This window comes from Etheostoma cragini, chromosome 14 (assembly GCF_013103735.1).
Source record: "Etheostoma cragini isolate CJK2018 chromosome 14, CSU_Ecrag_1.0, whole genome shotgun sequence".
NCBI classification, from domain to species: Eukaryota; Metazoa; Chordata; class Actinopteri; order Perciformes; family Percidae; genus Etheostoma; species Etheostoma cragini.
In genome coordinates, this window is record NC_048420.1 from 13,363,445 (window position 1) to 13,378,711 (window position 15,267).

Consider the following 15,267-nt stretch of genomic DNA (forward strand, 5'->3'; position numbering starts at 1 on the left):
ATATATATATATATGACACTTACTTCTCTCGTTCTCTTGCATTCTTGTACAATTTCACCTCCTGAAATGACATGAATTGTGGTGAAGGCCTTCACTGATGCTAACAAGTACAATCAAATTATTTTTTTTAGTTCAGTTTGATTGAAAGATTTTCTTGTAGAAGTATGAAAAATATAAAGTAAGTTTGATTATCTTCCAATTACAGTTTGACAAAATTTGAAAAAGTGAAATTAATCAGATAGTTTTACTTCCATTTGGTTGTTTTTTTTAAGGATCAATTAAATTAACTATTTGCCAAGCCTTAATTTAAGCATTAAAAAGTAGTCCCATTTACCTCATATAACTCAGGCTTATTGGCAGGAGCTGTGGGAAAAAAATAATGATATGATTTAAGGGACATTAATTGTAATTTACTGTTGAAAGGAGGATGATTAAACAATCTTAATAACTAATATTGTAGGCATTAGATTTATATGAATTTCTTACCTCCTCCCACACCTCCTGTAACTTGTATCCCATGGAACATGATGATCAGATGTATCAGAACTTGATCTGAAAAAGATTTAAGTTACAATGTGTCTAATAAAACTAATTAATAATCGTGACCAAAAACACCATACAATTTAAAATGCTATATGTAGTAGGGATTGTCCTGACTTATAGGTGAGGTGATTACTGATATTAAATGCATGTTAAATTAAGGAACTTGTCTTTTTATACTGCAGGGTAGTGTAACCACAGAAACAGTTCTCACGGATATTTAGTATGAATAGAAGACATTTTCTGGATTATCGCTTTTAGCATTTATTATTAGTAGAGAGCACTCTTAGACTGAAACACTATTAATACAACTGCCAAGCCACAAATGGTTTACAAGACCTATTACTCCTTGATAACACAATCAAAATCCGGTTTATTGCCAGGTAGGTTTTCACATACAAGGAATTTTATTTGGTGTTTTGGTGGATGGACAAGAAACATACACACAGTATAGACAATGAAGTATTTAGAAATAAAATTGTTATATATTATGTCAGGCAAGGTTTAAACCCTTCACTAGTATCACAAAAAGGAAAGAATATATGTGCAATTTAACACAGCAAAAGCTATATAATAATAAGCGTGGCTATTGTTTAGGCATAGGAAATGGTTTAGGAGGTTTTTATAGCTCTGCAACTTAATGCAATTAATTAATTAACAGTAAATTACACAGGTCCCCATCATTCAGGTTCAAATTATGTTTTAATAATTTAAAAAAGGGACATGTCAGAAATAATTCTCACTTTTTTTTTTATAATCCCTCTTTAGGGACAACATCCTGACGTTCGTTATTCTCTATTAAACTGGTTAACACCATATAATTGTTACCATGTGAAAAGGCAGACTGTGTTCGCTGTTTAGTTAGAGATACAGTGAGTCCGATTAGTAGGTTGGCTAAAACCATCCAAAAGCTTACAATGCTGCCACGCTGAGTTAAAAAACGTTGTTTTACTCGAAGCATTTGCTGATTTACGGAGAATAAGCTATAGAGAAAACATTTTAGCTAAAGAAAGACGATCATCAGCCTTCAATATTTGTTTTGGCGAAATAGCGAGCCCGAAGTTAGCTGTCGAGGCTAGCTCTTAAGCACTTCCTTAATGATTTATTATCACTGGGCCATACAGGTAGTTGTTTGTGAACACTGAAGTTTGTATTAGTGACTATTATTGTGGTAACAGGTAAGAATCCGGCAGCATTCTTTCAATGTCAGTGTTTAATCAACGAAATTAAAAGACACTTTACTTACCCTTTCGGCAAACTGATGTGACGTCAATGTAAACACACCTTCCCGCGAGGACCCGCAGACGTCAAAATATTAGGTGTCCACTGTGCCGCACTAAACATGAATACTTTTTAAGATGGTTACTGGTGTACAAAACATATATACCTTTTATCAAGGCTATTCGTATCTTCCTTTTTAAAGGAGTGGTTGCTGGAAAGAACATATTTTAGGCTTGACCATATGTAATTATTTTCACTCAGTCAAAAATCAGAGGCAGCCCATCGTTGAGGCGCCAGAATCAAACAAACAGTAACAAGGACTAATTTATGTAGCTAGCTACCAAAGGTTGTACATTGGGTTTGAGAAGGTAAAAAGGAAAGTTGAAAACCCCCCTGTGCACGTTTATGAGGTAAGATCAAATAGGATATAATGTATGTTATATGGCGAATAACAGTAAGATTGTGATTATTAAATAGCATCTAGCTGTGAGCGACGTTGGATAACAGTTAGTCAACAGATATGTATCTATATCTATTGGCAACATAAGTTTTGTAACTTAGAATGATGGTAAAATGATGTTTTGTGTGATTTAGCTAATATTAACAAAAGTCAACGAAAAATCGGACTGATAGCAAGCTGCATATCAGTTAAAACAATAAACACTGACATAAGATTCATTCATTCATGTTAACTGTTCATTCATGTTAACTGTTAACGTTAGAGTAAGTCTAAATTAACTTTAGCTGCTTGGGGCTCAGTTTTTCTAAATCTTCATTAAAGCTTTAACATATAAGTCTTTAAACACAACCATTACAGGACTATAGTAATGCTCCTATTCAATCAGTTACATATCTAGATTATCCTGCCACTCACAAATATTTTGATTGAATGTATTGTATAGATCTGTCCGTCACTCTGCACCATGAAGACCTCCAAACCAGCAGAGCAGACCTCTGCTCAAGAGGAATGTGGTGTTTGGTTGGACACTGTGCAACTGAAAGGAAAAGCTAAACAGGTAATTGTGGAAACTAGCTTTAAATGAATGAATGGTAATTTTATTATCTCTCGAAACAACAGTGAATTAATACTTTTAATAACTTGTTCACAGCAGATGTTAAGAACACACAAAACCACTTACAGTATATCACTAATATCATCTTATCAGGAGCCTCTTACACGGATATTGTACGTGAGTATATTAGTAGGATCACAATTTAATCTTATCTTTCAGAAACGACTCGCCCGTCCTATTTCTAAACTGCTGAATCCCTTCGCTGGAGGCAGAGCATACAATTTGGCTGTGGCTCTCAACTTCACTCAGACCAAAATGGAGATGCCAAAGACAAAACAGAGCTCTATATCAAACTTCTTTGCACCTCAGCGCAGAGGTATGTTGCAAAAAATTCTGCTGTCAACGGGTTGTCAAGGCATTTTTTATAATGAGTATTGTCATTGTCAACTAAATCAGTCAGAAGCTGACAAAAGCTTCAGTAGACCATTTACTTTCTTGCTGGACTGCATGAATTGACACATTCCATTTCTTTTTTTGTTAACCTAACATTTGTTTATACCTTCTGCCTAAAGTTCTCAATAAGATGTCTACTTCTGAAGTACCAAACATGGATCCAGTGCGGCCTTCTTCACCATCTACCTCGTCCACACTTGCCTTGACTGCACCTACACCTTTAGTATTGGGAACAAAACGAAGGCGTGAAATAGATCTTGAAAAGTTTGACTTCTATAACTCTGAGCCTTGTGTGGATCATGAGTGGAAAAGTGAAAATACGACTGAGCTTGAAGCAGCAGAATGGCAGGAGCCGGCTACAAGCAATACAACTCAAAACGTGTACTATGAGTTGGAGGAAGAGCAGTTTGAGGAGATAAACCCACCACAGAGTAAGAGGAGGCTCATTGCAGGTGACAGTCAACCTCTTCTACAGGCGTGGAGTCAGGACCCACTGCTTACCTGTAGCCAATATTCTGCAGACCAGACTAACCAGAAAAACATCACAGCAAAGAACTTTAGTGACTCAAAGCCGAGTTTTGTTAACAGTCTACAAAGTGAGGAAGCCTTTGGTATCCAGGTTGATGTGGAAGGAAGGACCTCAACTCAAAACCACTTTCATTCTTCTCAAATGGATGATAACAAAGAAAACAACAGATTTTTGTCTATTAAGTCCCCAAGAAAACACTCACCTCTTGTTAATAGCGAGCCACTTTCAAACCATAAATGGACAGAACCAAAAACCGCATCACCTCAAAAATGTATTCCAGAACAGCTGAGGAAAAGAGCTGATAAAAAGGAGAGCCCTGAGTCACCGTTCAAATGGAAAATACCAAGCTGCTCTCCTCCAAAAAAACTAGCACAGCAGCTCCCCTGCAGAGAGTTTGACGAGGACAGTCTGGCCACGTTGTTCACCCAGGACTCTGAGGGCTTCAGGGTAATAGCACACAGAGGTCTGCAAGCCAGGAGTCCTCTCAAAGATCAGAGTAACATCAGCTCTGGGACGGTGAGAAAGAGCACTTACAGATCTCTGCTGGAACAGGAGGAGGAAGACGAGATGCTTTTTACTCAAGACTCTCAGGGAAATATGGTGATCAAACACTAAAAGGAGCCTTTTGAAATGTCTGGATGTAGTAATGGATGTCTGGATGTTTAAAAATATTTTTCTGTGCTACTAGAACTTGAAATCAGAGAAATCTCTGTTATAAACAGATCTTGTTTGTTTCCATAATAACCTGACTGATTTATTTTTAGCTACTTTAAAATCATATTTATATTTTCTGTGACTGTCTTACCATTCCTTACCTGTAAATCCTTTGTATTTTCCCGGATGTTTCAGTCTACTTACATTTTTCCATGTTGGAGTTTGTTTGTGTTTGTGATACCAGGTATTATTTTCTTGTTTCTGGTCTGTATGATGCTGAAATATCTTGCAAGGTGCAGGTTTATTTTTGCAATAATACTAACAAGCAGGAACTGAGATTTGATTTTATTTGAAAAATGGTAAACAGTTACATTCATTTGTTTTCATGTAAATTAAAAGTTTAAAAAGCATTTCTTGTGTTCACACTATCTTTATCTTATGCTGGTGCCATGTGCTACATGTTAGGTAAAAAGTGCTCAAGTTACTACTACTACTGTTAGTCTTTAATGGTGTACAGATTCAGAGCTTGTAACTTGATTTCTAAATATTCAGATAAACTAGTAGCCAAGTATTGAGTTTAACTATTTTTAAGTTGATTCAATGCCTTCTGCAAAACACCTGACATTGTTACATTTGTCTAAGGTGAGTGATTATACTGTACATACACTAGCAACTGTGACATCTGCCAGCAATGCAAAATATAGTGAGCAGTGTTGCATTAACTTCACTCAATGAGTGCAGCAGTGCTATATGACTCCCGTGCACTATACACATTTAAGAAACTAAGACACATTTCATTAGATAGAAAATATAGCAAATAGTCCTACACTTAATTTATTAACGTCTGGTTTGCCACTGAATGTCATGTGCATGTTATGTAATCTTTAGCCTTTTCTGGTTAACAATGTAACTGCTGTTGTGGTCTAAACTGTGCTTCAACTCTTATACAGTGAATGTAGATACAGTACAGTTGTAATATTGTTGAAATATAATTTTCTATTACACAAATGAGTGTATTGCCATGACACAGATATGTAGGAAAAGGTAAATACATTATAGTTTGTGGGACTTAAGCCTGAGATTTCCCATTTATTCTGTAGGGATGTGTTTAGAAGAGAGGGATAACCAAACTACTTATTGGTTCACCTTAATCAACAGCTTTCAAATTGTCGAAAGACAAGAAATCACAAATACAGGAACAACGAGCAGACCAAAAGTGAATCTGTTGCAGCAATCCCTTGTGTATCTCAGACGGACAAATTAGAAGCAATGGTGATGACGCATTAATCAGCCTGCGATCTCAGTGGGCTCTGTCACCAGTTTGGAGCCATCCCAAACAGTCTTGAACTGCTCTGGTACCGGAAACTCCCTCTGTAGAACAACCAAGAGGAAACAGTAAATGCAGCTTTGAAATCAGAACTGTACACATGAAAGATTCTGGAAAACACTGGATTCACACACACATAGTCAGAGATCAGACACTCCTTGTGCCTTATCTCAGACACTCACATATTCGTCATCTTGTGGTACCAGGATGTTCATCTCAGAGCTCTTAGCACTGACGATGTCACAGTTGAGAGAGTCCTTACTCAGGTAGACCTGGCAGCCCTCTGTCTTGTTAATCGAAATGGTGGGAACCGTTCCCAACACCTATAGAAAGACATCTTACATTTATTGATGTGGCAATATTTGCATTTATATAAAAAAAATCTACAAATAAAACTGATTCCAAGGATGTTTTAACAGAGGATAACATGAAATATGGGCTACCTAAATGAAACTATGAACACAGTTGGTCCATACATCAAAGCAACAAGTCATAAAGTCAGTAAAAAACCTAACAACCTAGTACAAAAATGTAGAATGGTAGCCATGAGAAGCAATTAATATTGCTGTTACACTCAAATGTGAATTTTCTATAGCCTAAAATCCTTCAGATCTGTATTGTATGTTCAACATAGATAAATGACGTGTGTATTGTTTGAAGCCATTGGATTCTGCAAATGTTTTTCTCACCTGTAACTGAATTGCCTTTGAGTTGATTATCTCCACAATCCCGACTACGTTTTCAAAAACCAATCCCAGTTTCTTGCAGTTGTCTGGAGAGAGGCAGTACATATACATACACAGTAAAGACAGGCATAATCAGAAATTATGAATCTCATCACAAATTTTCAATTGGTTTTTAGACCACTTACCTATGATGATGGAATTAATTTTGCCCTTGATTTGCAGGGTGGAGTTGTTACAGCCGAAGACGTAGACCACTTGTTTTAGCTCTGTTTCCTCAATCATCAGGTCGTGTTTTTGCTCAAAGTACTCCTGCAACCATAAGGGAAAAGATGCATTCAAAATATAGTATATCTTCCTTTGGGAATAATCCCTTAGAGACAAAGCAAACATTTTACATACCACCCTCCATTTTTTCCCCTCCAGCTCCAGCAGAGGGGATCTTTTCTGAACGGCTGCCTTGGATGAGTTCACAGTCCCTGGGGACTTTGTCTTGGTTGGTGCAGTTTGCGAACGCAGATTGGCGTTCTTATGGGTCTTCTTGTCATCTGATATATGCTTCAGACCTACAGTTGGTAAACAAGAGGGAAAATGACTTCTGCAAATGCAGGGATCTGGCAAGGATTTTAGACATGCAGTCTTAAAGGGATATTTCACAGTTGGAAAGATGAATTTGTATCTTTAAATTGGGTTACTTATGTAGTAGAAATGTGATTTTTTTTTTTAATTGGCGTGTTCTAGGCCAAGAAAAGCCAGCAAATGTGTTTTTGGCTCATGTGGATGAAAGATACCAAATCCCAGAATGCACTTGCTGCTCAAAGCGTCCACTTCCAAGCCACACACACAATACAGAGAGCTCTCGTCTCAGGGGGACATGAGGGAGGGAAGCACAGTCATTCGAAACTACTACAGGGCTTCTACTGACACAAAGCTTGATGGTAATCAGTGAAGTATCCCTTTAATTCCCTCAGCACTATCTGAGAAATATTAGCCAAAAACCAAATTCAAAACATTGAACAGTTCCTATACATTTTATGTAAATTGTATCTCCCTACATAGTGTAGTTCCCGTGGATAACATCAGACCCCTTTAATTTAAATAATTGAGTTGCCTGCCTAAAAACAACCACATTTTAAAATACTGAGTCTAAAAAAATGTTTGAATGGGCCTTAAAATCTGTCATCTTTAATTGTAGAATGTAAAATCTTATTTGTTTGATTAAAACACCCCATATTCACAGAAATATCCCAGAACACAATATTCAATTCAATTCAATTCAATTTTATTTATAGTATCAATTCATAACAAGAGTTATCTCAAGACACTTACAGATAGACCACACTCCAGAATTTACAAGGACCCAACAGTTCCAGTAGTTTCCTCCAGAGCAAGCAACAGTGCGATATCCTCTGTGTCGGGACAGTATGGCCCTGTACACGTGCATATTGTATAATTTTTCTTCAGCTCACCTTTAGTGATGTCCATGCCCTGGTTGAGCTGGGCAAATAGCTCTGAGTGTTGGGCCAGCGCACCGCCCGCTTGAGACTTGGCGTCATCATCAATGAAGACCGGAGGTGGGCCGGGGGGAGGAGGGGGAGGTGGATAGGAGGGAGCACTGGGGGGGTCATAAAGAGAAGGAGGAGCGATGGGGCCCTGGAGGGTGGAGAAAGAATTTTTTTTAGAAAGCAACATTACATATTAGCTTCATGAGCTTTTATTAAGAGCAAGCACAGCAGTGCCAGGTGTTTAAAAGATAACTGCTGTAGTAAAATATCTCTCCAGCAGGGGGAATGTTGCACAAAAAATATCTTTTAGGTTGGTGGCGAGACTTCATTTTTTTGCAATTCTTTATACCAGCAGACCATGGTGTCTGTGATTGTGCTCCCAATGCAAGCAGTTGAAAAAGAGATACATTAATGATGGGGAAGCACTTTTATTTCCTTTTAATCATCTTTAAGATTGTTACTTTCTCTACCTGTTAGTACGCTGCATTATGTGTCAGCTTGTTAAAGCTCTTTACTAAAACTATATGATTTTACACTGGTTGAAATACTCAGACCCACGACTATGGTCTGCACCACTTAAGCAAATGGAAATATTCTAGATATCTTGTGCATTATTTTATATACATTTCCCAAAAATATTTCCCAGAAATATTTAGGCTCTTAGGAAACTTCTTGGCTCTCCGCTAGGATTTCAAATGAAGTTTTTTAACTTTGAAAAATGTTGCTTGCTGAGCAGTATAAGTTTATAACTATGCTAATCAGGTCCTGTAATTAGTGCTCTGGTCATCTCATGTCCACCTTAATGTGTCTACAATGAATAGATGCTTTGGTTTATTCGAGCTGTGTATAGTAAAAGTACACAGCCATCTATCGATCACTACAGTGAGGAGAAGCACACTTGCGGTTTGAAGACCTTGCACAGCTCCCAGAGACAGACAAACAGACACACACACACGCACACACACAAACACACACCTATCACAGCGGTTCAACTGTCACTTTACGCACTTTTACAGTACAGCTGAGACTACTTGACCTTTGACACAAGGCCCGTGTTGTGAAAAACATAGCTGAACAATGCTGACCTGTTAAGCTAAATAGCTAAGCGCACCCCACTGTATTAGAACCAGCATGTGTGTGTGTGTGTGTGTGTGTGTGTGTGTGTGTGTGTTCATGCATGGCTGTGAAGCTGTCTGACTGCTTCTTTGTGTTCATGCTTGCTTATGTTTGTGTGTGCATGGGTGTACACAAACAGGTTTGTCTGAATTAAAGGACAACGTAACATTTTTGTGAGAGGGCAATTCTGACCCTTTTTTTAGATTTTAGTGGGCGTTTAATCACAATTAATCAATTTTGATAATCAATAAATCATTTAAGTAATTTTATTAGCAGATTTTATTTGGCATATGTGACAGTAAAATGAATTGTTCTGAGTTTAGACTGTTGGTTGGACAAACAATTTGATAACTTCCCTTTGGGATTTGCGAAGTTGTGATGGCCATTTCCACTGTTTTCGGACAATTTATAGGCCAAACAGTTGAGAAAATAATTATCAGATGGATCATTAATGAAAAGTATTATTTGAAGCCCTGCTTTAGACTGTGTTAATTACTTTTGGTGAAAAGGTTTCTTGTTTCGGAATGGACTTAACTGGTTAGAGTCTACCACAAATTGCCTGCCAGACCACAGAAAGGAAAGTCTGAACAAACCATATACAACTCAGTGAGAGAAATTGTAAAAATATGACAATCAATAAGAATAATATTGATTTCTTAAATTCTTAAATTCATTTTTGCCATTAGCCTAATCTAAAGCATAACTGATGTGACTGTGTGTGTGTGCATGCGTAAAGCCACCTCCATATGTCAGCCTGCGCATGTCAGAGTATAATTGTGTCATTAAACCCCTATCTGAGCAGCAGATGACGGCTGTGTTAAGGGGGACCAGCCCTGCAGTTTAGGTTACGTACACAGACTCTTTGTCGGGGTTTTTCTGTGAAGAAAACCTCCATTCAAGTAAACCCTGAGGACCACCTGTTAGTACCACACACTCCCGTCGTTGTACGCACACACTGTGTCCCTCACACACATTTCAGCTCTGTCGTCTGACAGCAGGGACAACAGCTGACACACACACAGCCACGGCAAACTCTCAAGTTTCTGCATGTAGAAAACACACAAGCATGGACATCTGTTGAGCATTAGCTTAACCTAATGTTGTAACCTAGTCATTTGATGTTAGAGGAACAGTTTAACATTTTGGGAAATACACTACAAGTCTGTATGACAAATATTAAGCTACGGCTCACAGCTTAATTTTGCTGGGCGTAATGAATTGAAACAGCTAAAATATGCCTGCCAGTATTTCAGAAAGTCAGGCCAAGAAATAGTCCCACACACACCTCTAAAACCTCAACTTGTTCTTTTTACACTTAAGTTATTGTGCAGATGAATTAAAAAGAGATACAAATGTGTACCTTTGAGCATTGCCATGTTTCCCCCTTTCCAATCTAGTTGCTCTATGCTAGGCTAAGCTGTGCAAACGCTTCATATAAACCATAAAGACATGAGAGTGGTATTGATCTACTCATCTAATATCAAATCAAATACAAGTGAATATGTGTAGTTCCCAAAATGTTACTACTGTTATGTTAACTATTCCTTTAAGAGTGAAATTACACTACAGCTTTCCCTGAGTGAATTAATATAATAAGAAATACTAAAATGAGGTAATGTGTGTGTGGTAGGATTTGGTTTCAGGCCCTCATAATCTCTGTGATTTAGTGAGTCTGACTGCAGAAGAGAAGAGTCCCAGAAGAGATATCCATAAACAGAAGTGTGTGGGAGTGACAGAGGTTTTGGGAGCTCTATGAACAACTGAGTTGTGCAGCTACTGGAGAGAGCCTCATTCATTCATTTATTCATGCTCTCTGCAGTGGTTTATGTAATCGGCTGCTCCATAACTAAAAATAGAAGTTAATTTGAGCTCTGATGTAAAAACATCATGGCCTGCGAATGGAAACTAAATGAAAACACAGTTAAGATAATACACAAGTTGTTACAGGAGTAATGAATTGTAGGCAAGTGTATTGTTAACTTTGAGAGAAGAAGTATGTTAAACTCACACTCTTGCTCCACACCAGTCCTGTAGAGTGGTGCTGTTTGATGAAGGACTGCATCTCGGTCCAGATGGACAAGTAGGAACGCACCCAGTCTACGTGACGTCTGTCGCTGGAAGAAAAGGGGAGGTTGATGAAACAAAGGTATGATGGTCAGATGGAAACAGAGAGGAGCATGGGCTAAGTAGTAAAGTAGGAAGGAGCAAAGGTAGGAAGTGGATGCAAAAGAAGGGGATTTGAGGATGGACAGTACTTACGTTTCCTTGTAGTCCTTCAGCACTCTGTTGGTGTAGAAGGTAGCAGCATCATTCATCTCCTTTACATATGGCCCCGGCTTCTGACACTGAGAGACATGAAAGCACATTAGAAAACCCAGACGCACTGTGAGGTCAAACAGTCCTATACAGACCATTGCAAACATATCTGACTATCAGCAACATTTGTCTTCATTTGAGAGTAAAAAGCAGAAGAGTGCATTGTGACATTGGAGTGATGCTTGATAAGACCTGTTTTGAAAAGTGCCATCCTAACAGCATCTTACACTGAACAGATTCAGCTTCAGAGGCTTCAGAAGTACTCAAGTAGAAAAGCTTTGATTTTAATCTAAATGACTTTTGTCCCTAAACTCAGAAGAAGAGATCTGATGGGAAACAGAGACTGATGAGAGTACAGAAAGGGGGGCAAATACCATGTGTAAAACATGGTAGCGAGGTTGTATTTTTTATACGTATCTGTCTGTTTGCAACATTATCATAGCTGCGTATTTTGCAGTTTCCTTGAGTGAGTATGTTTTATCCAATTACTGTATATACGTATTGGGTGCTTTTTTTCAACCTTAGTTTCTATAGGCCGATATGCATTTTCTAACGTGTGTTTTCTTGTGCACATTTTGTGTTTGTACTCTTCCTCACCACAGCCACCCAGCCCAGAGCGGGGATGCTCTCGCTGACGGCTGACAGGTGGTTGAAGAAGCTGCTGCCACGGTTCCGTTCACGGAAGCTCTGGATCTCCTGGATGTGATCTGAAATTGGCTTCAGCAGGTCATGCAGCTCCGTCTGCAGAAGAAGAAGAAGGGAGGAATTAGGATAGAACAGCAGAAGGATGCAAGAGAAAAGGAAGAAATATCAGCGTGATAGAACTAGGGAGGGTGGTATAAGATTTGGACTTGTAAACATAATACATTTAAATTAAATCACTTCTTTAGCACTTTGTCATTGACATGTTTCAGATACTTTTGATTTTACAACCCCGGCGTTGTTTACACCCATACCCAGCCTGTTCTCGGTGCCAGTCAGTAAATCCTAAACTAGGCTACAGGACATTAACTAACTTTCTTAGCCAGAGCCTTTTTCCATTGGATCTTCCAGATCTCAGCTACAGTAGAGCCTGTCTCCCAGCCCTCAGCTCCCCTCCCCGCCGCTCTGTTCCTACAAACATTCCTCGGTTCATGGGGAGATCCCTCTGGCCTTGTAAGGCATACCGCTCCTCCAGTGTTTACAGTTTACCTATCACACATGCACCCGCACACACATAGATTCAGGGGGGAACACAATGTTTCACTGGGCAATTTCTGCTTCAGTTTTCTTGTTCTGATCTGCAGTGAAATGGCTGCTATGTGAAACATGTACTGTTAGTGAGCTGTAAAACGTGTTTGTTTAAACAGTGAGAAGTTGCAGAACACTGCTTTGTTTATGAAGTAGCTTCATGCATTAAGATAAGCAGTATATTTGCTTTTGATAATATCAGCTTTTGTCATGTACCTGATATAGGGTAAAGTAGTTCTCTTACGCTTGTTTATCGTTTATTCCGAAGCCAACAATTCATTTGTGTGTGTGTGTGTGTGTGTGTGTGTGTGTGTGCGTGTGTGCAACTAAACATATCTGGGTTTTTTGATTGTATTTTTGTATATAATATACTTAGATGTAGGCGTGAAGTCATGCTGTAAATGAAAATACAGCTACTAAATGTGTGTGCAAAGATGCAATGAAAACAGAATTGGATATTCTCCCAAAAAAAATATTCTCCCAATCAGATTCACATGATCTCCACAAGCTGAGATAGATGCTCCTTTCTCTGCTCCTCCGGCTGCTTTTATTTTCTTTACTTAATCCAGTTAATATCCCTGTGCGAGCAGCTTCAAAGAAATATATTTTCCCTGTCCAATAGAGACATATGTACATGTGTCCTGGGTTTGCTGAGAAGGAATGTAAGGATGATTTGAGGTAACAAATTTAAGTGTCAATCATGAACCACAAAAAACGTATTAGGGGATAATTGTTCAATCAACTTTCTTCCTCGTCATTCAGTTTATTCTGTCAGTTTTCGGCACTTAAATATTTAAGTCTATCTTTTTCCACTACTTCCACTAATAGTAATTTTCATTACTGATTATTCTGCTTATAATTTTTTCAATTTATCAATTCAATGTTATTTCTATAAAATGTTCAATAATCATGAAACTTGCCCATCGTGGATTCCCAAAGCCTTTAAATGTCCAACCAAAAACCCCCAACCAAAAACATCGTAAATAATCGTAAATAGCTAAGAAAAGCATGCAATCTGCACATTAGAGAAGTTGGAATTAGCATGTAAAAATGACAAAAAAAACTAAGCAATTATCAAAATAGCTGCAGATTTATCTAATAGAATCATCAAATGATCGTTTCAACAGTACTATTTATGTAACTCCTCAAGTCCATTAGAGCGGTCTATCCCATCACACAACAACGTCATCATGGCTCCCACTGAACGTATGGTGTGTATTCTGTGAATCAGTGCACTTGTCAGAGTGTGGACTTCCCCTACTCAGTCTGCACAGTGTGAAGAAAGACAAATATATTAGCTGTATTCCCAAGTGCACTGTTACAGTTAGCCTGTAAATGTTCTGGCAAATTTACATTTCTGGCATTAAGTCAGAACAGGAGTCAATTTTCCATGTCAGGACAAGCCATGTTTTCTATAAAACTTCTACCACAGCTTTTGTGGGAACAAAAACAGAGATATTCCTAAGCACAGATAGATCTACGTTGTTCTGACATAGAGCATCTCTCAGAAAGTCCATGTGCTGTTTGGTATAGCTAACATTTGGACAGAGCCAGGCTAGCTGTTTCCACCCTGCTGTTTGCTAGCTGTTTCCACTGTGCTTTATGCTAAGTGAAGCTAAGCTAATCGTGTGATGCCTGTTGAGAGAGAAAGAAAGAAAGATAGAAAGAAAATAAAACTTTTACCAAACGTCTAACGACTCCATTATATCAATAAACAGTGATACTGTGAGTATATTTAAATAAAACAAAACAATTCAAAGAAACAATTCTTTTTTTAGGGAATACGCTATATGCTTTCTTGGAAGATTATTACCACTCTTATGTTTGTACGCTAGCTAAATATGTAATAAATATGCTGGCATAGCTAAAGCATAAAAACAGGAAACAAGGGGAAACAACTAAAGCTCACTCAACATGTTATATTTCCTTTGTTAAGTCCAAACTATTTTTTAATTTTTTAATTACAAAAAAAGTTTTAACTTGCTGGGAGTAAAGGAACTAACCTTTGGGCTGAGCTAGCTTTATGAAAGTAGTGCCAGCACACAGTTAGCTTAGTACAAAGAAGAAGAATCCAAATCTGAATCAAAGACTGAACTAACGCAGCTCCTTAAACCCATAGTGTAATGAAATGTGATTACTCAGTGATCGTTTGAACTGCACAGTTGATGATAATCTCTGAACTACGCTAAACAAAATGACATAAAGCAGTAAAAGTAATTCATAAATTCTTAGGCAGATCTCAGTCCACCAAAAAAAAATTTAAACATATGTATGGCTACATGAATAAGAAGTCAACTGTCTGAGGCAGAGATACAGACGGAAAGAGAATGAGCTGACAAAAGGGTGAAAAATGTTGGCTCACATTATTTGATGGGCAGTGTGTTGCAATAGCACAGCGTCCAAGCCTTGACTTCCTAAACAAGCAGTAGATCAAAGGTGGAGAGTGGAGGGCGACAATGGGAGAACTGTAACTGCTAAAGTCTACAGTGTGTCTGAAATGCCAGACACACACTAACACACATGAAGCTAACAGGCCAATTTGCTAACTTTATTTCAGCTATCTATCTATCTATCTATCTATCTATCTATCTATGTCTCTCTCACACAGAGAAAGAGAGAGAGAGAGAGAGAGAGAGAGAGAGAGAGAGAGAGAGAGAGAGAGAGAGAGAGAGAGAGAGAG

The 15,267-nt window shown here is 38.2% G+C and overlaps 3 protein-coding genes across 3 annotated transcripts in view; 1 reads left to right on the forward strand and 2 right to left on the reverse strand.

The window, feature by feature from the left end:
* The window catches only part of vps28 (VPS28 subunit of ESCRT-I), a 5,543-nt gene extending 3,675 nt beyond the window's left edge, over positions 1-1,868 (reverse strand). Inside the window, exons 1-4 of the mRNA XM_034891944.1 lie at positions 1,787-1,868; positions 487-552; positions 335-363; positions 24-61 (exon numbers count right to left, since the gene is read on the reverse strand). Of these exons, the coding sequence (XP_034747835.1) occupies positions 24-61; positions 335-363; positions 487-526 (107 nt within the window). The 5' untranslated portion in view covers positions 527-552; positions 1,787-1,868. The remainder of the gene's footprint in view (positions 1-23; positions 62-334; positions 364-486; positions 553-1,786) is intronic.
* A 93-nt stretch (positions 1,869-1,961) lies between these two features.
* Positions 1,962-4,649, forward strand: LOC117956722 (aurora kinase A and ninein-interacting protein). The gene is made up of 4 exons (XM_034891943.1): positions 1,962-2,171; positions 2,664-2,777; positions 2,994-3,150; positions 3,347-4,649. The coding sequence occupies exons 2-4, from the start codon at positions 2,685-2,687 to the stop codon at positions 4,369-4,371; spliced, it is 1,275 nt and encodes a 424-aa protein (XP_034747834.1). The 5' UTR covers positions 1,962-2,171; positions 2,664-2,684; the 3' UTR covers positions 4,372-4,649.
* A 341-nt stretch (positions 4,650-4,990) lies between these two features.
* Positions 4,991-15,267, reverse strand: part of cap2 (cyclase associated actin cytoskeleton regulatory protein 2) — an 18,994-nt gene continuing 8,717 nt past the window's right edge. Inside the window, exons 5-13 of the mRNA XM_034891942.1 lie at positions 11,955-12,098; positions 11,301-11,386; positions 11,050-11,155; positions 7,890-8,073; positions 6,823-6,986; positions 6,609-6,732; positions 6,427-6,509; positions 5,920-6,060; positions 4,991-5,781 (exon numbers count right to left, since the gene is read on the reverse strand). Of these exons, the coding sequence (XP_034747833.1) occupies positions 5,698-5,781; positions 5,920-6,060; positions 6,427-6,509; positions 6,609-6,732; positions 6,823-6,986; positions 7,890-8,073; positions 11,050-11,155; positions 11,301-11,386; positions 11,955-12,098 (1,116 nt within the window). The 3' untranslated portion in view covers positions 4,991-5,697. The remainder of the gene's footprint in view (positions 5,782-5,919; positions 6,061-6,426; positions 6,510-6,608; positions 6,733-6,822; positions 6,987-7,889; positions 8,074-11,049; positions 11,156-11,300; positions 11,387-11,954; positions 12,099-15,267) is intronic.

Coding starts and splice junctions, on each gene's coding strand:
- LOC117956722 (XM_034891943.1), top strand. CDS start 2,685: ATGAAGACCTCCAAACCAGCAGAGCAGACCTCTGCTCAAGAGGAATGT. Junction 2,778..2,993: donor TGAAAGGAAAAGCTAAACAG/GTAATTGTGGAA, acceptor CTTATCTTTCAG/AAACGACTCGCCCGTCCTAT. Junction 3,151..3,346: donor CTTTGCACCTCAGCGCAGAG/GTATGTTGCAAA, acceptor TTCTGCCTAAAG/TTCTCAATAAGATGTCTACT.